Source organism: Bactrocera oleae, chromosome 3, assembly GCF_042242935.1.
Source record: "Bactrocera oleae isolate idBacOlea1 chromosome 3, idBacOlea1, whole genome shotgun sequence".
NCBI classification, from domain to species: Eukaryota; Metazoa; Arthropoda; class Insecta; order Diptera; family Tephritidae; genus Bactrocera; species Bactrocera oleae.
Genome location: NC_091537.1, coordinates 3290796 through 3313470, shown reverse-complemented (window position 1 = coordinate 3313470; position 22675 = coordinate 3290796). Strand labels below are relative to the sequence as shown.

The 22675-nt window shown below is 34.0% G+C and overlaps 2 protein-coding genes across 5 annotated transcripts in view; both read left to right on the top strand.

Annotated features, from left to right (window-relative positions):
* Nucleotides 1-10878, top strand: part of Atet (ABC transporter expressed in trachea) — a 38625-nt gene extending 27747 nt beyond the window's left edge. For 3 of the 4 annotated variants that reach the window (XM_036369289.2, XM_014247774.3, XM_036369288.2), the window contains exons 3-7: nucleotides 3963-4271; nucleotides 5278-6620; nucleotides 6693-6793; nucleotides 6881-7169; nucleotides 7238-10878. In XM_036369289.2, the coding sequence (XP_036225182.2) occupies nucleotides 3963-4271; nucleotides 5278-6620; nucleotides 6693-6793; nucleotides 6881-7169; nucleotides 7238-7449 (2254 nt within the window). In that variant the 3' untranslated portion in view covers nucleotides 7450-10878. Of the gene's footprint in view, nucleotides 1-2491; nucleotides 3312-3962; nucleotides 4272-5277; nucleotides 6621-6692; nucleotides 6794-6880; nucleotides 7170-7237 lie in introns of those variants that run through there. The other variant, XM_014247773.3, reaches the window with a different exon arrangement.
* A 1709-nt stretch (nucleotides 10879-12587) lies between these two features.
* The window catches only part of LOC106627588 (ATP-binding cassette sub-family G member 1), a 36049-nt gene continuing 25961 nt past the window's right edge, over nucleotides 12588-22675 (top strand). The window contains exon 1 of the mRNA XM_014247742.3: nucleotides 12588-13362. Within this exon, the coding sequence (XP_014103217.3) occupies nucleotides 13316-13362 (47 nt within the window). The 5' untranslated portion in view covers nucleotides 12588-13315. The remainder of the gene's footprint in view (nucleotides 13363-22675) is intronic.

Here is a 22675-nt window from a genome sequence, read left to right as displayed (position 1 = left end):
GGCGCAAGAGGCACAGCCTTTCAACCACTTTGTCCATCTTCATTCAAACGTAAATGCAAAAGTGCATTCTCTGTGTTTGTTTGTGTTGTTGTCATTTTCGCACATCTAGCCGCCCAGCATCATGTCGTTAATTCAATTAAAAGCGCAACGAAGCGCCAACAAAATGCAGAGGGTACTCAGTCATACCCACAGCCGTACATACGTACACACAGGCATACATTGTGTATGGCGTAAGTACAAACAACAACAATGTCAATAAACATGCAACTGACAGACAGCGCGATTCCATGCTATCAATTTAATTACGGTACATTCTCGTGTGAGCAATGTGTGTGCGCTTGTACTCCACGAGCGCAGGAAATCCCGTAATGAGCGGTGAGAACACGAGGTGTCAAGTTTAGGACTGGTTACAAACTAGTCTGCCAGCTAGCTGTCAATTCATTATTATCATTATTTTATATTATTTAATATTATTAAAAAAAAATAATTCATAAAGATCACGAAAAGTAGTAGAACTTTGTATCTAAGGAGGAGTTCTTCATAAATTTAGAAAAAAGCGTACTACTCACTAGTAACTGGTTGCGAATTTATTGGTTGTAATTGATACAGTAGCTGTTTATACTTATTTACACATACACACACACTTAAGTTTGCACTTAAACGAACATGAAAGTGAATTGCTCAAATAAGAGTAATAAAAGCAATTTTTTTTTTGTTGTTTTATGTTCACATTTTTGCGTCGACAATAAAAACGAGTACATATGTAGGTATGTATGACCAGTTAACTACGTCATGCTTTTGCACTTAAAAGCCACTGGCGGCGTGAGGAAATACTTTCAGAGTTGAGTGTTGAGTGGCCCCACGTAGCTGTTACCGTTAGTTTGTTTCATTTTTCTTGGATTTTAGTCAGAGTCGGAGCTGGCGTTTTAACACTTTAGTGATTTCTAATATATAAAAACTACTTTGGGACTCCTTCGTCAATATCAAAAATTTTATAAAAAAGAAAATTTTTTTCATAAAATTTCATAAATTCATGTTTTCTAAACATTTTTTTTTATATTCTATAAAGAGTAATAAGAGAATTATGACATTTTATTACGCTTTGTCTCGTGGACTGTTTGTTACAGTGAAACTCTTACTTTCTCACCCTTTGTAACTGTTTACTGGTAGTCCTCTTAAGCTGACACAGTTCATTTCTATTGAGTGGGAGCGCCGACTGTTTAAATCAATCCTTGGTATTGTGACATCAAAACGACAACGCATACCCATTGTGGGTCACTACTGCATACATACCGCTATGAATTTGATTGACTAGAACTTCTGATAACCTCAAAAAGAAGCTAAAAGATTAATTTTTGCTGTGATTTTTTTTTTTTTAATGTTATTATTTTTATTAATAATTTTTACTTAATTAACTGTAATTTTCCAAAAAGATATACAATTCGAGTTAAAAGATAATAGGTTATCTCACAAATTAATTAATTCCTTTATATATATTCTCTCAATTTCAATCATTAAAAGTCGTTATAAAAATTATTTTCTTAACGATGATGAGGTTTCCGAATTTTTTTCTTGGCACATTTACAATATTTTGATTCCAACCAATCACCCAATCATGCTCAACTGTCATAAATTACTCAGTTTGTGTCGTTCGTGTACCCTATAATATGTTATTTAGTTGGTTAATTGACTAATATTTAGTATCAATTGAACTTGACATTTTAAATCTAATTCATGCTATTTCATGCCTTAAGACACCCATGTCTGACGTTATGTCAAATCAAAACAAAACGGACTTCGTTTGGATTGCAAACGCCTTTTCGTGAGAGATGTTGTTAAGAAATAGTTTCACTTGAATAACAACTTGCTTGCGTAATGAAAAGTCTAGAAAAGACATTGATTGCCGGTTATTCACTTAAGCAGTTCGCAGCAGTTTGAAATGTTTTTGAATTGTGCGTAATGAAAGGCTAGTCGATGTTTCTATGAAATAAAACTAAAAAGCGCGTAATTCCTCTCAACGGTTATATCTACATACCTGGGATGTCACTATCGCCGTTATCTTCTTATGCTCTTCATTATCATCATCGTCCACACAGTCAAGCACAGCATCAGCAACATTTCATTGCATGCACTTAACCGGGGCTAAGCGGTGCTGAGCAACTGCCACAAAGCCAGAGCACAGTGTTGAGATTTCTCGACACATCATTACGAGCCATTCAAAGTCACTAACACTCATACGCGTTGCCATTCCAACAATGCACACACATATGCGCACGCTTAGCAGTTCACGCGGCCACCCATTCTACTTGTATGAGGTGCTGACGCCTTTAACGCGCATTCGCCGCACAGCCAAGTCTTGCCGCTCGACGCTAAGCAAAGACCGTAGGCAGGGTGTGTTGCGGGCAGAACAATGCGATCGCCAGCCGAAGAAGACGCGCAAAACATCAAGTGTAAACATAGTTGGACTGGCAAGCTTAGTTCAGTGCATTTTGATGGGCACAAGTTGAACGTTCTCGAGCGGCAATTAATAATTAAAGAATTTTATAAAATTTTTCTTTAAATATAGTGTGTGAATTCCTTAAGAATTGTAGTGTACTGAGTTAAAGTGATGTTTATCGAAGAAAACACGAAGTGTTTAAGAAACGAAATTTAAAGGCTATCAATAATAAGGACCGCGCCAAGCTTTAAAAGGCTATACCTTCGAAAACTGATTAAATATTATAGCGTAAATAATGCAATAAAAAGTCAGCACCGAAAACTATACCAACAGTATTCTATAAAATCAATGTGTGAAACCCTGCGCACAAGCGACAAGTATTGAGGATGTCGCACACATCCGGTTGCAGTATTTTAGACAATTTAACAAGCTCACAGCCGCAGCTGCTAACACGTTGCAGCAGCACGGATAGCGGCAGCCAGCTGGTGCTGAATTGCCAACGAAATGACAGTGCCGCCAAAGACATTAACCTAACCAACGCGGCACAGCGACCCCTCAATGCAGGCGTCGTAAGGCAGGCTTCGGTCGATGCGGATGGCGGCATACGCAACTCGGGTTTTGTGGACAATTTTGCGGTGCAACGCCGGCATTCAGAGTACGTGGAGGCCTATGCGGACATGTTGAACGATTGTAGTGGCAAGTCGAATGCACGCCATGCACGACCATTATCCTGTTTCGTACAAACAAAACTCACAAAGAATGGCTATGTAAGCGCATTGCAAGGGGAGGACGAAGTGCAAGGACCGTGGCAGAATTCAGGACAACTGCGGCAAGAGTTTGCAGCTAAAATGGCAGCGTGGCTGAAGCCACTGAAGTAGGCAAAACAATTTTATTTCATTTTATTGCAACTTGTTAAGCATAGTGCTAAGCTAAAGTAAAGGCAGTAAGAATTTCTTTAAGCCACTGAACAAATGAAACACCAAAACGACTTTAAGACTTACTATGTTGTGATACATTAGATACTGATAAATTCCATATAATTTAATTATATATAAGCTTATACTATATAAATGTAGTTCTATGGTCCACACTGTGAACTTTATTTTGTTCCTTCCACGACCTCTTAACTACTTTCTACTTAAGCGTTGGTTCGTTAACCTGCCATTTGTCTTGTCAATATAAGCTTCACATAAGATTGAATCAATTCAATACCAAATTACTGTGCATATTGATATGTCCAAAATATCTCAAAGACCTGGTTGAACAGTTCACGTCTTTAAATCACGCTTTTCGACAGACGGATTTTTCCGACCAATTTTACTTGAAACTTTTGACTTTCATAAAATAAGGACGGATTTTCTTGGATTTTGACAATCGTTTCCTAGGCTAAATATTAGCGAAACCAATGTATTGCAAAGTCGTCTGAGATCTCGATTTATCATCCTACTACTTTATTTAAACCCTTAATATAAACAATTAACCATAAAGAATTTCTAAATTGTAGTTTTTCTCTCTTCCATTGCAGCTCGCAAAATAATCTGTGTAATGGCGGTATTCCCAGTCAAAATCACATACTCGCACCAAAGATACAAAATAGCTGCAGTCCAAATGGCCAAAAGAAAGGCACCGTCACACTGTCACACCTGCCACAGCGGCCGCCAGTCGACATCGAGTTTGCTGATATTTCATATTCAGTCTCAGAAGGACGAAGGCGCGGCTTGAAGACCATACTGAAAAGTGTTTCGGGCAAGTTTCGTAATGGCGAACTCACCGCCATCATGGGACCGTCCGGTGCGGGCAAGAGTACACTTATGAACATTCTGGCCGGCTACAAGTAAGTACAACAGCACTTAACGAAGGCATTTGCTAGAAGCAAATAAATAAAGAATAAAAAAGCGAGTAAATTAGTGAAGAAGTTATTGAAAGGAATGCAAGAGAATCTTATAAACTAAATGAAAGCGATAATTATGTTCTTGCGGTTACATTAGGATACATAAGGCTGCTAAACTTTGCCTAATCCAATAAGTCGCAAGTCGTTATGAGCACTATATACTTAAGTATGTCTATATCCACAAACTAGAATTGTGAAGGAAAAGTGTTCAGTGTGCCAAGTATTAATTTTCCTTTATGGCTTCCTTCCTTGTTCTATTTTCGCACACACTGAAGAGTTATATATGCTTCCTTTCTCAACTGAACAACAAGCGATTCCGTGTTGTCAACGCATCCTTTACGACACAGCTCATATTGTTATATGACGCTATTTAGGACTCCTTCCTTTTTTTGTTATATCGCATTTGACATTTTTCGAATGTTTTCTGATTTGTTGCCTTTGCCTTGTGGTGTCTGTATGTTTATTAATATTCGACATGTGTATGTTTGTCGACAGTTTATGAGCATTTAAGGCAATATTAGCTTCCTTTTGAGACGAAGGGAGATAGGGCCATTCAAATTCTTTGCTGACATTTTCGTTTTTGTGTTAAGTGATTTATTGACGACTCGCTGCTGGCTATTTACCAGTTCAACGTCTTAACAATAAATGCTCCGATTCAGCTTGACATAAACAGACTTTTCACAAATAGGCAATTGTGCCTGTGTTAGTTCTGTTATTTACCGTTGCACATTGTTTCGTTTATTCAACAACACTTAGTTCTTTGTGATGGCCTTTTGATAAATTTGAATGTTTTCAATCATTGAAGTCGAACAGTTTTACACAAAATCTGGACTTAAAGGAAAGGGTCCGCATATAAAGTGATAGAAGAAAATAGAATATTAGAAAGCTTTTGACCACTTTTGATTGAGTTAATCTCATTAACATTAATACCACTCGCTTTTCATTTCAGAACATCGCAACTGAGCGGTTCGGTGATGATTAATGGCAAAGAGCGTAACCTGCGTCGTTTTCGTAAACTTTCCTGCTACATAATGCAAGATGATATACTCATCGCAAATCTCTCAGTGCATGAAGCCATGATGATCTCGGCTAACCTCAAGTTGGGCAAAGATATGAATTTAGCAGCCAAACGAGTTGTTGTTCACGAGATACTCGAAACGATCGGTTTGAAGGATTCCAGCAATACGAAGACCTGCAATCTTTCGGGCGGACAACGTAAGCGTCTCTCGATCGCACTCGAGTTAGTTAACAATCCACCAGTGATGTTCTTTGACGAACCCACATCCGGTTTGGATAGTTCAACGTGTTTCCAGCTAATTTCTTTGCTCAAGTCGTTGGCACGTGGCGGTCGCACTATCGTTTGCACCATTCACCAGCCGTCGGCGCGTCTCTTTGAAAAGTTCGATCACTTGTACATGCTCGCCGAGGGCCAGTGCATGTACGAAGGACGCGTACGCGGTCTGGTGCCATTCCTCTCGTCGCTCGGCTACAACTGCCCTTCATATCACAATCCAGCCGATTATGTGCTGGAGGTAGCCAGCGGCGAGTATGGCGAATCTGTGCAAAAGCTGGTGGCGGCGGTCAAAAGCGGCGAGTGCAAGAAATTCAGTCATAAGGACTACGGCTTAACGGCTGTGCGCGGCATTGCCAATGACATTGTTAAAGGGGACTGCAACAACTCCAACAGCACAAGCTCGAACAATCCAACACTAACGGCAACCACAACCCTAACACTGGAAGATGAAAAGTGTAAAATGGATGAACTGTCCACCACTTTAATATCTAAATCACATGCGAATCCACTCAATAATCCCATCTTGGAGACGCAACAATCACAACTATCCGACTGCACAGTTATCAACTTGAACATTCCAAACAGCAACAATGACAATGGCAACTCCAATAGCGCTCTGCCTTACAGCTGCAGCTTCAGTTCGAAGGGCGGACAAGTTGCGCTCACCGGCGCTGCTGAGAAAGCAGCCGCCGCTGGTTGCACCACCTCGCTTTTGGATTCACACGAAAGTGTTGTTACGCTGCCCAACAGCTCGGGCTTCCCCACCAGCGGCTGGACGCAGTTCTGGATTCTGCTAAAGCGCTCGTTTGTGACCATCATGCGCGATCGTATGCTGACACATATGCGTTTAGCCTCGCACGTCATTGTCGGCGCCATTATTGGCATGATCTACTACGATGTGGGCAATGAAGCTTCGAAGGTGATGAGCAATGCGGGTTGTATTTTTTTCACCACGCTCTTCACCATGTTTACGGCGATGATGCCGACGATATTGACGTGTAAGTACCATAAAGTTGTGAGAATCGCATCAATCATAACTGTAATTAAGCTTAAAATACGGTTATCCGCAGTTCCTACTGAAATGTCGGTGTTTGTGCGTGAGCATTTGAACTATTGGTACTCGCTGAAGGCATTCTACTTTGCTAAGACAATGGCTGATCTACCCTTTCAGGTATGTAACGATCTTTCAAGCACATCAAGCCTTTGTATGTCGGAATTTTTTGCAAACCTTTCACAATATTCTATTCCGTCTCCACAGATCGTCTTCTCTAGCGTCTATGTGATTGTCGTCTACTATTTGACCTCCCAACCCATGGAGTGGATGCGCATCTCGATGTTCGTCTTTATTTGCGTGCTCACATCGTTGGTGGCGCAGTCGCTCGGCTTGCTCATTGGTGCTGGCATGAATATTGAAGCGGGCGTCTTTCTCGGTCCCGTCACAACAATACCAACCATACTATTCTCTGGCTTCTTCGTTAACTTCGACACCATACCGGGCTACCTGCAATGGGTGACCTATGTTAGCTATGTGCGCTATGGTTTTGAAGGTGAGTCCACTTTAGTGCCACTTGTGTTATGAATAATGCTAACGATACACTCCTTTTATACAATTCAGGCGCCATGGTGTCGATATATGGCATGGATCGCGCCAAATTGGAGTGCCATGAAATGTACTGTCATTTTCGCAGTCCCAAGAAGTTCTTAGAGGAGATGTCGATGGACAATGCCGAGTACTGGATAGATGCGGTGGCACTGCTCGGCACCTTTGTAGCGCTGCGTATTATCGCGTACTTCGTGCTGCGTTGGAAGCTGCATCTCATACGCTAAGCGACCGTAGCATACATATGTGTAGTTGTATTGTGTAATTATATTAAGTATATCTATGTTATGTATTTATAAGTAGACAGTCACAAAGACAGTTCCATAAGCATTTCACGCTGATTTCAGTTTGTTTGGAATCATCCGTTAAATGTGTGTGTGTTTTTTATACCATATATTGAACTTGATATTATTTAGCGTCTTGAATTGATATAAATATATTTTTTATTATCGTAGAATTTTTACGCATACGGATCATGTAATTTACAAGTAATTAAATAATTGTACTATATCTATGTATATATATTAAGATGCATGCTTGCTTACGGTGCATTTCCACTCCTCTTTTGTTATTCCATAAAGTTTTTTTGTATCGCAAGAAGTTGGAATATTTATAAGAATAGCGCATAAATAGCTTGAAATAATATTCTAGAAAATATTAAATTTTCAATAAAACACTACAAATCAAAAAGAACCAACATTATTAAAAAATACAAACAGCAAATAGTTGAAAACATATGCTTAATATAAACGGATTGAAGGCACAAATCTGGAATTTAAGAATTAAACATATGCATGTTACCAACGAGTGTAACTTACCGATTTATGTAACCAGCTCCTTAAAAACCTTTTGGCCAAAAGTATTTATTCGATTTCCGGTGTAAAACGCACTAAGGAAAATAGCGACCAAGCACACCACAAATAAGATTGAAATATTCAAAAATGCCGCAGTTTTTCAAAACACATTGAGCCATTATTTTTAATATGATAATAAAAGAAGATTTCTGCGTAAAACTTACCTTTAATAGTGAAATATATTTATAAATAATTACAATAATTTTGATAGTTAACTTTTTTTGAACACTAATGGTAGATTTGTCCGAAAAAACTTCACCATATTGCCAACAAAAATTTATTGCACAATTTATTTAGCATTTGAGTGAGTTTTATTTATAGTAGCATACTTTACAGCGCAGAAAAATTATGTGCTTGCTACTTCGAGCAAACTGCGTTTGAGAAAAATACCTGAATATTTGATTACCCGAAAGTTTCAATTCACATTTAACAATTTCTTCGCATGCCAGCAATTTCTCCAAAAATCAAGAGACACAATCTCATAGGGAAAACTTATGGAAATTGTACGGACTAAACAATATATAAATTATATACAAATTTCTTGCTCATATTTATTGAAATTTTTCATTACAGAAAACACTGTTATTCAGAGAAAATTTCTGGCTCAGATTGTCTGCGAGAAATTGCAATTATCAAGCACTAGAATAAAATGTCGAATGAATCGTGCAAAGGTTATTTTATTGCAAGAAATTACTAACTTGTTGATTTAGATTCAACACAAGAAAGCATACCTCTAGGCTGTCGGTATATTTTAGGGAGTCGTATTAGTGCTGTGATTATACTCGTGTTTACTAATTCATTTAAATTCACAATCTGGTTTCCATAAAATATACGCTTTGGAATACGCCCAAAAGTATGCACAAAATTAAACAAAATTGTCATGTTACAAACATATTACCAACAAAAAATTTCCAAAATCAAATAGCTTATATCTCACACATACAAACATATTAAGTTAACCACACTTAATCCAACAAAATAAATATTGTAATTTATTCATAATATTTTTGAAGAGAGGTTACAAGTAATTATGTACATGATTTTGCCCATCGCGCTGTATTCAAAAAGCATCTAAGAAGGAGCTGGAGCAAGCATGCTGAGGTGATATTGAAGAAATTGTGATATGTCTGCGTTGTTGGACATTCATTTCGTTTGATAACAAAATAAAAAATTTATTAAAATGTCTAACTAAATTATGACTGTATACATAATTAAATTTTTTCAATTACTGCAATGCCAAATACTTTAGAGATCTGTATGTGAACTATGTTTCAATATATATTTTTTTTTTGTCTTTTATTCTACACTTTTGGCTCTTACTTTTTATTAAATAAATAAAGTAAGTGTAAATAATTTTATAAAATTTTTTTTTTGTTTAGAAAAAGAAGGAATTTGAATGTGATGGTCTTGATGATCATTGATGGCGTGTTTGGAAAAATTTTTTAGAAAAATATATAGTAAACTCGTTTTCCTATTATGCAGTAGTTTATTTTTGTAGTGCGATGTAGATTAAGCGTTGTTGGAAAATATCGAAATTTGTAAGGTAAAAGTTTAAGAAAAAATGGTAAAAAAAATTTAACGGCATATAAGCGTGTTTCTACGTAAGAATTGGTAGACTGTCGAGCAAGAAAGTAAATTAATCATTTTAAAATAAGAAACGTTTAAGAAGACGAATTTTAACTTGTGAAAGCTAAGTGGTAGAAAATTAGAGTTGTAATGTTCAAGTGAGTCAAAAAGAAAGTATTTATTAAAGATATTCGCATTTTATATAATATTTCCCATTTAAAAAAAACCACTTAGAAAGCAAACCATTTGAGCCCGCAAGCAATAAAATTTTGATAAGGCGCGACATTTTCACCATTATGTTTACGCATTTTTTCTCTAAAATGTCAACTTCTTCTTCGCTAGAGCCTCACTTATGTGTCAAGGCATAAATAGCCAAGGAGATTAATTTTAAAAAACTCATTATACATCATTTATAATCATAACTGAACTGATTAAGCAATTAAGAAAAAATTTATAAAATTCAAATTGTAATCAAAAATTAGATATATAACGTAACATCTTAGTGTGCAATAAACCATTGAATTAACAAAAAATTCAAAAACAAAAACAAAAAAAAAAACAAATCAGTAATAGCATCTACATATATGGTACATATAAAGTAAGCGCTGGCAGAAAAATTTATCAAAAAAAAACCTAACCTATCATAAAATAAAAATAAAAAATTTAAATCCTGTAATATTAACATTAGCAAAATTAGAAAAAAAAAAGTTCATCAAAATAAATATTTGTCAGTATCTAAAAATATCAAACGCTGCTCTGCAAAAGACCGCATATACAAATTATCCACATTTGTTGAGAGCATCATTATATCCACATAGTAAATATTCAGAAATACGCACCTATCTATGCAAAAATAAAGTAATGCACCTGTTTGTATGTATGTGAATGGATATGCTTCATTTTCAAAAAAACACAAAATTCATATATAATTGGAAAAATGAAGAAAATGAAGCAAATATTAGTAATTAATAAATATAGCAATTTTACATATATATCTATGTATGTAATCACCAATTGTTATTTAAAGCAACCGAACAACTGACATTTTTGGACTTTGAGGTGTGTGTTTTGTAAATATACAGTTGGTCATGTAATTAGGTGTGTGTGTTTGTAATTTAATACATATATATGTAAATACTATTGATTTTTCTTACTTATATAATTTTAAGTTCAGATATACTAAACAATATACTTGAAATCACTCAAATAAACAACTCAAAAACATAACTTTATTTACACACACGAGTATAATTTTTCTTACAACAAATAAATCTGGTAGCGAAAGACTTTGACAAGTTAAATAAGTGGCTTCAAATAATGTTTTAAAAATTTTTTGGTAGTTTTATTAAATTGAGTAGTGTCAGAGGAGGCTCCCCAATTTCTGAAAAACATCTGGAAAGCCTATCTATGTTTTTTTTTATTTTTTCTCTAATTTACAAGTGATACGTTCTTTGGCAACATACATGTTGTTTTTATTTTATTTTATATAATATATATATACATACATTAGGGCGGAGCGAAAAAATTTTTTTTTTTGCTTAGCCTGAATGTCGAATCTGTAAATCGTAAAATAAAGAAAAATTTTGGACAAAAAAAATTTTTTTTTAACATCTAGAGGCGGCCCTCACACTTTTAAAGTAAAGTTTAGAATTAAAATTTTTATTTCGTAAAAATATTTGATAAATGTTCTAGAAGCTGTGGAGAGTCCTCTTTCTGACCAATTAAAAGTTATCAACTTAAAAAAAAATGTTTGTGGTCATTATTGGAGTTTTAAAAAAGTCTTAAACGATAACATGCTTTCTTTAAACGTTAAAATAAATTTTGAGTCAAAAACCGTCACTTTCGGTAATTTTTATACAAATATAAAAAGTTTAAACCAAAAGTTATTTTTTTTTGTCCAAAAAAAATTTTAGCTCTAAATTTTCTTTAAAAGTAGGTCGGGCCGCCTCTCGATGTTAAAAAAATTTTTTTTTTCCGAAAATTTTCATTTTTTACAATCTACAGATTTTACCCTCAGACTAAGCAAAAAAAATTCTTTTTCGCTCCACCCTAATATACATATTTATACACGAGTATATTATAATATTATTTAAACAAAAATTTTTGTCACTCATACGCCCTGTACTCTAGTAATGCTACGACCTGTTTTTCGCTACCTTATTTATGGTAACACGAAGAGCTTGGCAATGGAGAGCTTTCATTGTTGAAGCTTTTTGTACGTTGCTTGTGCGAATAGCTTTTACAAATGCAGCTTTTTTAGTACACACAAACAAATGTACTAAAAATTTGGATATCTAAATTCAATAGCAACGAAGATTTTTTTAAGCTTTCGGAAAATAAATTATTGTTTGAAAGAAAATTTTATTTAAAACTGCTGTTTTATTTGTATATAAATGTTTTGTAATTTTTTTTAAGTACGATATTACTTTTTGAGTGAGATTAAACGGTATCGAAAGCTATGATAAAACGTTTAGAAAAATTTTAATTTTTTCGTAAAACCGAATTAACACTTTCAGAGAAGAGATGCAAACCTGCAGTGAACGAAAAATTTGTGTTATTTAGAAGTTACAAGATAAAGCTGGTGTGACCAAATTTTCATTTGAAAAGACCTCCATAAGGCTGTTGCATTTCCTTAAAAAGATAATTCAAGACGCAATAGAAACCTAAAGCCAAAACTACATAAAAGAAACAACCTAAATCATTTTTATTTGAACGGAAATACTCCAATATAAATCGAATGAACTTTTCCAAAAATTTTTCCTTCATTTTCTCCCCATTCGCTAGCCACGACTAATGCACCGTTGCTCTAACGCACAGAGGCGCAGTGGCGGCCATTGTCAGCATAAAAGTGCATTATGCAAAATGCGCTCATTGCACGAGCTCCAACGAGAGGCAGATTCAGTCTGTCGCCGACAGTTTCCCAAGTAGGTGTGGTGTGCTAAGCCAATAGTTTTTCCGTGTGTATTTTTCGCCGATTTTTATTTCTTTTCCTATATCACTTATGAGAGACTCATTGTGTACATACAAGAAAGTTGCAGTTTCCATTGGAACAACTCGTGCATGCCACGCCAAAAAATGTGACAACAACTTACCGAGCGTAATAGCAAACTAATAGCGAAAATTATTCTTTTTTGTTTTTGTTTTCACTACATTTGGTGCAAAAGTGTTTATTTTTTTATTTTGTACGCTGACACTTAAAGCGGCACTTGCCACTTGTTGCATGACCGAATACGATAAGCTGCACGCTTATCTAACAAACCAGTTATTTATTTCTCGTCGAATTTTCCGCCGCTCTTCGCCTTGTGCACACTACACCAACAAGCACACACACACGCCGGAGAGTAATAAACGCTTATGTATTTGAAAGTAATTTGCTCGCGTGCGATTTCTCTAAACCGAAGCGAAACGCTTTTCTTCACAGCGCCCACACCAGCAAAGACCTTAGTATACGTGCGCAGCGGGAGCGGGCGTGCTGTCGTTGTCTATCATAGTGTGTGTTGCATTTGTTCTGCGACCGAGTTATTGACCCTTGCCAAACGAGATTTTTCGCATTCTACAACAAATTTTCCAACGCGAAACACACAGCGGCGTCTTGTACGTTTTTTTTTAAGTGCGCGCAAACTTTTCGTAAGTACTCGTTTCGTGATACTTGAACGTGTCGACAGTGTTTGAAATGGAACGCGATGATTACGCTTTGAATCTCGTCGAAACAAATAACCGGTAAGTTGAGGTCAAGTAGGTGTAGAGCACGGTTAAAGTCAGCGAAGAGCTGAAAATGCGCTCGTTCAATGCAAAAGTAGTCGCTTTCTTTTCATTTACTATCTGTACTTAAGTGCTTGGGAGCCCAACCCAGCTTTTGTACTCAAAAAAGCAAGGCGTGTCATTAATAATGAGCGCACTTGTCGCATGTGATCATTACACAGATTCACTGCTGTGCAAATGCTTGTTGGCTATGCATTATTTATTTTACAATTATGATTATTGAGTTTGGAATTACCTAGCAATGCAGGCATGAGTATATTTTGAATGCTACAAGTAATACTTTTTTCATAGCATCATATTTGAATTTTCGAAATAAAATTGTTTAAGCATGTTTAAGAAGCTTTAAACAAAGTTTAAAAATTTTGCGCAGCCTTATTAGTAGTTTTATATAAGCAAACCTGCGAGACAAATCTAAAGTTCTGAAATGTGCAGAAAATTAAAGTTTCGACCAGTTCTACAAGTAGTTAGCGAAAAATTAATATTTATTTCTTGTGAAAGTATGGAAAATTATATTCAAAAATTATAAATAAAAATAGCTTAAAGAATGTTGAACAAGTAAAAAATTAGCTATTTCGAACAAAACATCTTTTTTATTATTATTTATCTATAGTTATAAATGATTAACCATTTTCTTTTTCTCTACGCAATTGTTATAAAAATTCATAACTCTCAGTATGAGATTTCTCAAGTACATACTCACATGAACCATTCCCAAATCAATCAAGTCGAGGCACTACATTTTAAGAGTACAAAAAAACGTATCAGAACTTCCTAGCGAGCCAAAAATAATCTCACTTTTAGTCTTCAATTATGATACGATATGCCACTATGCGCTGTGGCCTCTCACAAAATGGTTGTAAGCGCTTTTAAAAAACGTTTACGGTTACATGGGTTTTACAGCTTCAAAAAAATATGTCTTTATCATCTTATTTAATTCTATAACATCTCTAGAATATTGTCCTAAATTCTCAAGTTCATATCATTAATAGTTTTGGAGATACAGCTTTGAAAATTTCACGCTCGATGTCAGCCATATAATCACTTAAAACTTTAAACGCGTTTGTGCTTTCAAAGTCGGTTGTAAAGATTTCTCACGAACTACTCAACCGATCTTAATGAAATTTTATACAGGTCTTTGAGATTTAATTACAAGGTCTGGCCACGGAGGATTTCTTTTTTGTTCAATTACAACTATTTAAAAAACAATAAACCTCGAGAAATTTTCACCAACATGCCAAAAATACAATTTTCACTTTATTATCATTAATTTCTAGTTAATGTCCTTAGTTCCAACAAGTATTTTATGTTTTTTTTTACTTTTGATGATCCTGTCAGAAACTCTGCTGTCAACTTTTTTCCGAGGGACTGCAAATGCCGGAAATGACGTCGTATTGACCGAGTTTTGAATATTTTCCTTTCAAAATGACACAAAATCCAATATGTATCTTCTTAATAATAAAAAAATTGTAAAAAATATTACATTTTTTATATGAAAAAAATAATTATTGCAAGTAGTGCGTTTTTTGCTAGATGAAGCCCATGTAACCCCTTAATGGTCGCATTTTTATTTTCCTATATTTGAGCCAATGCAATTTTGTTGAGCTGCCATCCTCTCGGAAACTATTTACTAGTATACCACCTATTGTGATATAAGGCAGCTATTCTAGTAAATTTTAAGAGTTTCTGGTGAAAATGTTTTATTTAATACAAAACTATATTTAATATTAGCTAATCAGATATACTATTCTATACGAAGTCCGCATTTCTTTCTCGACCTATTTTACTATAAACTCATGTATATGCAATTCAGAAATAATTAAATGCGTCAAATAGATTAATCCATAGCTAAATGCATTAAAAATTTTAAAAATTGCAATATTATAGAAATATAGTAAATATTGACTCTATATAAAGTGTATACCCATAAAATATATAGGCATTTAATTACAACTGTCCCGGCAAAGCATACGGCGTACGTACTTGTTTAAGTATAATTATTTTTAATTACTTCAGCTGTAAAGTTCTAGCCACTTTAAATGTCATACGCTTAATTGCAATTAATTACAACCGTGTTCTGAGAGCTATAAGCTCATTAAAAATATAGAAAGGCTTATGCATGTATTGTATATTTGTAGAAATAATTGCATAACAATTTTGCTGAGAAAAAATAAACAAGTTATACATGTTCGATTCGCAGAGTACAATGTTCGAAATCTACTTAATCATTACTTATTTATAGACTACAATTATAAAGGTGCATATATTTTCACTTGCTAATTATAGCTTTGGCTGATTAAAAAAAATTTGGTGTGCGACGAAGCAACTGGTATAACTCACGGAGACTGGCATAATCAAATAGGTATAGAATGGAAAGAGGTTGGAACATTTTAGTGGAGTATCGGCGCACACTCTTGTATTGAATGCAAAATGACAACTTTATTATTTGGTTCGAATGTAGATTTTTAGCTAGCGAGCAGAGCGCAAAGATAGTGAGCAAGCAAGTTGGAAAGAAATATGGTTACATGTTTTAATTTTAAAAAGTTTTGTGGCCAATACGTAGTCGGTATTTTTATTTTTATTGCCTGAAGATGATGGCTTGAGTTTAAATACTTAGATTTATATGTTGGCACATAACTTCTTTATGAAATATGCATTTCGGTAAATAGTTAAATACCAACTTTAGTCTAAAGTCGAAGCTACCTAAACATGCAACGCATGTGTTCATGCACACTCAAAAGTGTTAAAGACGGTGCTCTTTCTTATACGACTTTCCTTAACCTTGCCAAATTTCGCTCTCGCAATGAAGAATCACTCAATGAATCGCATTTATGAATATGACCAGAAGTATATGCATGCAAGCCCACTAGATTTCCCTCAATTAAAAGCAAGAATGCATGCAAATATTATGCCCTACAGAGAGCAACAAGCAGCGTGGTCCGACAACACCCAGACGCAATAGAGAAACCCAAATAAAAGTCTGTATGGAAACGGCCTGCAAAATATATGAGATTGCGTGTAAAGATACACATATGCGGATATGCATGTATGTGTTTGAAAATTCATTTCATGCATAACTATGGACGCTCAATTTAGCATGACAAACTGCAATTCGCTGGGACATTGGCATTACATTTCGTGTTGTAACTGCAATTTGTGATAAATAGAAAACACAATGTATGTTATGAAATCAACTCTGTTTCATTACACACAATCACATATGCATACATACATACATTTAATTGACGATATTCAAATCTCAAAAAGCAATGACCTGAAAACAACTACACTGTGGTGAAACCGTAATATGAGTGCGCATAATGAGTAGTTGTTGTTATATATTATAGTGGAAAATGTATGTCAAAATGGCTTTTGAGCACTGTAAAGTGTTAAGAAAGTATTTATATACAAAGCTTTTATTAAATTTGAATGTGACATAGAGGAGGCTTATGAACTTATCAGCTAACAAGAATGCTTGGTTCTCACTTCTGAGCATATGAGGCAACTGAAAAGAAGAGATTTTTGGAATATTAATTAGGTTGGGTTAGATTCTATAAACAATATTAATTATAACGTTCAAGACGTAACTGATATATTGTCTGCTTCAGATACTGCGACATGTATAAAATATTAAAAACAAAATTATAAATATAACTTACAATTTTAAACCTTGATCAATAAAGATTTATTGATCGATAACAAGTGATTTGAAAGCTATGTATCAGTGTATTTCATAGTACAACTTCAAACAGAAAATATATTGCAACTGCAACTGCTTCTATATAGGCGCTACGAACCTGAATTTCAAAATAAATTTTCGTAATTTTCATTCATCATTATTACTTATGTAAAAATATATAAATTTTAAATTTCAAGCACATTCGTTTAATTTAACAAGCAATTTTTCAGATAGTATCTCTCTATTAATCAATGTACTTTCAAAAACAACCTATATTTACATAATTTAATATTATATAATAGGTTGCAGTCCTTTAAAGAATTGTGCTGGCTATAACCACAATTTACAAGTTTCCTTAAAAATCACTGCTTATTTATAAAATTGCTACATTCTTTCAAATTTAGCTATCAAACATTTTTTAAGATTGCAACCTTTAAGTTTTTATAAAATAAGCAGAATAATAAATAGAAAAATTACTTATGCACAATAAAGCTGCTACATTAGCAATTTAAAGCACTAGCATCCACGCACTATCAAAGTTGAATTGACAAAGGCAATTTATGTTGAAAAGTTTAAGCGCTTTTACGCCTTAGTGTAGGCAACGCTAGTTGATCAGCAGCTGACCTGTGTAAACTTTCACTTAGCTCATGACTTTTCGCAACTATTTTCTGCATTCTAAGCAAATAATTGCAATTTGCATAACTTTACTTGAATCGAAATGGAACTTTGGGTAAATAATGTCGGGTAAGGTAAGTTTCGCAAAATTCAAAGCTACTAGCGTATTGCAAGCGGCCGCAATAAAACAGATTTTTCAGTAGTTTTTTCATGTTTATAATGCATTTAACCGCAAATGCAAAGGAAAAACTAAATTACAGAAAATTTTATTTATATATATATATGTACATATATTTTTCTTTTTGCTCTAGGCAAATGTGAACAAAGTTTTTATTTTTTTTTAATTCAGCACTAGTATAATTGTGGTGACCATATTTCCAGCAGAAACCGCAATGTGTCTGTAAGTTGCTTACAAATGCTCTATGTAAACAGATGTGTACATGTAGCACCGTTGCACTTGCATATAAAGTATGACATCAATTTCGCCACTCAAAGCATATAATTGCCACAAAGAAGTACCTCCAGTCCAAAAATTCAGAAGTTAGCTGTGCTGTTAGCCATAAGCAATGTTTGTATATACATATGTATGTGATTTGGAATAAAATTATTTTCTTTATTTACTTCTCGCACGCTGTGAATTACTTATTTACATTTATTCAACTAATGCAGTGAAACCATACTTTATTTTATGCCTGAATGCTTAACAAATCAGCATTTAGTATATTGATTTAGCTCACACACACACACACACACACGTGTGAATTGTATGTACTAAGTTCTCAACAGCTAATCTTTTGTTTAAACGCTACTTTTAGCAATAGTTTACAGATTTCGCTTTTGTTTGCTTTTGTTGTAGTTTTTTCATGAGCCAAATACTGCGTAATGCTGTATGGTCATAATTGTAACTTCATAGCTCAAACATTGACCGACAAATTAGTGCATACATACATACATACTTACAGCCGCACATGTCTCTGTGTGTGTGTGTGCGAACTTTTGCTTGCATGCATGCACACAATCCATGGCTATTGCTCACATTATAGCTCATCAGCACAAGCTGACATTTTCCAGCGTCATATTGGCACTTCTGCCAAATGAATGCCTTGCGTTGCCACCCGCTCGCGGCCGCGCGTTTGCCTTGTCGTTATCTTGCTGCGCACATTTTCAAGGCCCATAAACACATTTTCATTACAAAAATTTTTAAATATTATATTTTATATTAATTATGACTATAATATGCGTTTACATACATACACACGCCTATGGTATTTGCCACAACAATTACCATTGACAATTACAATAACATAATTACACTTACAATAACAATAACATGTGTTAAACAGAAGTTGAATTTCACACGCCATCGCGTTGATCTACATACATGCACACATACATATATACATATTTGCTAGTTTGCTTCAATCCGCTGGCTCAAGCATTTAAGCCAAAGCGAGTTTGTGTGCGGTGGTGTGTGCGCGCCTGTTAATGTCAGCAACAATTGCCAATTTGGCTAAGTCACTGTTGGAAGCTCTGAAAAAAGCCAAACTACGCGACATAAACCATATGAAATTTTGTTAAATGTCGACAGTTATATTTGTAAGTTTATATTATTGCGTAATTGCTTCTAGAAATGTATAACTGTGTAGGACAGCTCGCCATTTGCTAGATAAGCATGTGTCAAACGTCAATTTTAAATAGATAAACTGCAGCAGTTGTTATTAAATTTTTAAAGCACAAAATAAATCTCATTTTTAATTTAACCCAAATCTTTGTTTTCATTTTTGCAAAACCGCTTTGCTTATCTTATCCTAAAGTCCATTAGATCATAGCGACTTGCAACGCTTACTGCTGTAAACTTGTGCGGCTCTAAAGACTGATCACATCTGAAAATATCTGACTTTGAGCAAACACTCTTTCCCCTTATTACTCGGTCCAAGCACTATATAGATATGGTTCTTATTTCCAGCTTCCGAAATATTCCCTATCATCGTTTAAGATTATCGATGGAGAGCAGATTTCATATTAGCTGTCATCGTTTATTTTACATCAGTTTTACTATTGTGAATGGCTTAAATGACGAATTAATATACAAACATCTTTTTTTCTTTGATTTCAAAACCTTAAGACTTAAAATCAATTATATTAGTTTATATATAATAGTTTAAAATCAATTATATTAGTTTAAAGAGAACAAAACTAAAAGGTTACCAAAACGATTTTAATGCGGAAAAAAGAGTTTCTACACCAAGTAAGAGTCGTGGCACAATTGCGCAATCGTCGGAAGACATGCCAGCGCAGTGTTGCACCACAAGTGCTGCCTATTTGTTTGAACATTTTGTATATCATAGTTTGTTCGATTGGCTACTGTCTAACGCTTGGCGAATCAAAGACAGCTATTCATGAAAGTATTAATTCATAAACGTATTAATTTTCAGTCAAAAATATACTCTAAAATCCTCAGTTTATAAATATTTGAACTTTTTTAAAGCCGTTGTATACCAAATACTACCATGAGTAGTCAATGGAACAAAGCCTCTCGATTCGGTAATATTTTAACTTGAGAAAAAGAAATGTTGTCAAACATTTTGAACTAACTTTTTCCACTACGAAAAGAAGAACCCGTAACGTTCGTTTAAGCAAATATTAAGAACTTATTCCGCTGTGAACTGATCTTCAAATTGCTAAGGCTTGTGATGAATACGGATAGATACAATTTACGGTTTTAGAGAATATTTTTCATAGCTGTAACTAAACTTCAGCACTTTTGCCCTGAAAGTTCGTGTGTATATTTATTAAAACACGTTATGTAAATGCTCTGTTAAGAGTATGAACCGCTGACAGTTTTGTGATAAGCGTTTCAAATATATATTATTTAATTACAATTTAAAATATAAGAAATTAGTTTAAACAAAACACTTGTATTTTCTATATAAAATATTACAAATCTTCGCCATTTCCGACATGTGCAGTATACACGCTAAGGCTTTGACTATAATCACACACATTCAGCCGAAGCGTTCAAAGTTTAATTCCGCAAGTCAAGCTTAATTAAATCATTTCAATGTAAAAATAAATAATAGTCAGGGCTTAATATTAAGTATCAGTAAGGCTTAGGCATTATAAGTGGCGTTATATGTATATATATATATATATTGTATGTATGTAAATATATTTATAAATTGCCATTGACGAAATTAGTCACGTGTTGCTTTTGCAAGTGTGATTGTTGTCAATACGCTGCACGACTGTTCTTTCTCATGCAAGTTGGTCGCTTATCAAATTTTCATTTGAAACACACAAGTACCGTTCTAGTTCAAAATTGACAAAATATAGTTTGATGATGCAGGGCAGAGTAGGCACACAATTGCTTATACAACAATTCATGTCAAACTAAGTAGAGTAGTACTTAATGCGTACATTATGTATTATTACATAATAATACAGCTGTCTTCATTACGTTTTTTTTAGTTTTTAACAAAAATTTAGAGTTTTAAGTATTTTAAATAGACAGAAGGGCGAATATATCAGCCAAATTAACCCAAAATTATTATCAGATGGCAAAATGCTTTTATCTATCTAAGGAATATCCATGTAGTCTAACCAACAGCTGGCGTAGATACTTGAAATTCCAATATTTAACATGAAAATATTGCTTGCTTGCTAATAAAATACTAAAGAAAAAAAATTGACGTGTTTTTTAATCGAAAGCACATAGAAGTTCCAATGAGGCATCATAAAATACATATATAAATTACATGCTAATCTTATCAGTAACAAAAACAAAACGACCTTTAAACTGCTTAACTTTCAAACACACGGAACATCGAATTAACTGCCACAACGTCACAGGGTACATACATATAGTATATATATGGTATGTATGTATATACATCCAAAGTCCAAAAAACTAAAGAAATTAGTCAAATAAACAGGTGCGAAGCTGAAAGTACTCAATTACTGTTATAAAAAATGCAACCGAAATTGCTTGAAGAAATGTGTAATCAGTAAAATTAAACTAAATAAATTTTTACTGAACGTGCTGATCAGCAGTGGGGTGCTTTAGCATCAACATTGATTGAATGGCAATGCACCAGAATTATCAGCTATTATTGATTATACGGAAACACATATTATATATAAACTTGTGGTGTCTTAGTTCAAGGTTCTTGCTGTCGTTGAATGAAATAATATTAAAATTTGCAAATACAAATATATTGATTTTTAATATTTTTCTAGAAATTTTTGCTAATAAAATTTTCGAAAAATACTATACAAACTAAAAATTATATATACGTGAAATTTGTATAAAAGTATCAATATAAAATAAAAATTTTAAAGTAAAAACTAACATTTTTATTATTATATTTTATTTAAAAAAAAATATATATATATATATAATATATATGTATATGATATTTAAAGAATTAAAAAAAAATATATATATAAATATGATAATAAACAATTTTAAAGTAAATTTCTTATACCACTCGAATATTTAAGATTATATTTTCTACACAGCTTACAGCTTACTGATACCCTTAATATTTCTTTCACTAGCTATTCGCACAATTATCTCCTTTCGCTTTTATCTTCACTGAAAAGGGGAACAATTGTTGTCGAGCTGCTACATTAATGTTTTTGAGACAGCATTCGAAAACCGCTATTTAACATACATTTGAGTTCACTGTCAGGGTTAAGCGACGCTGCAAACATATTTATATGCTTTTACATATGAATATGTATGGTATACTAACTGTGTAGGTTTTACAATACTCAATAATTTAGTTAAATAAAAACAAGTTTCTGTACACAAAATATAAATATGGCATGTAATTTATCACAACTTAAAATGTAGGTACGTAAACTGCATTCCAGCAAGAAAACAAGTTTGAATATCTCTAAAGCACCGTTACAGAATTCTATGCCAGTGTACTTGCATGTACGCCTAGTTTTACAGAATAAGCAACATTTTGTTTATAT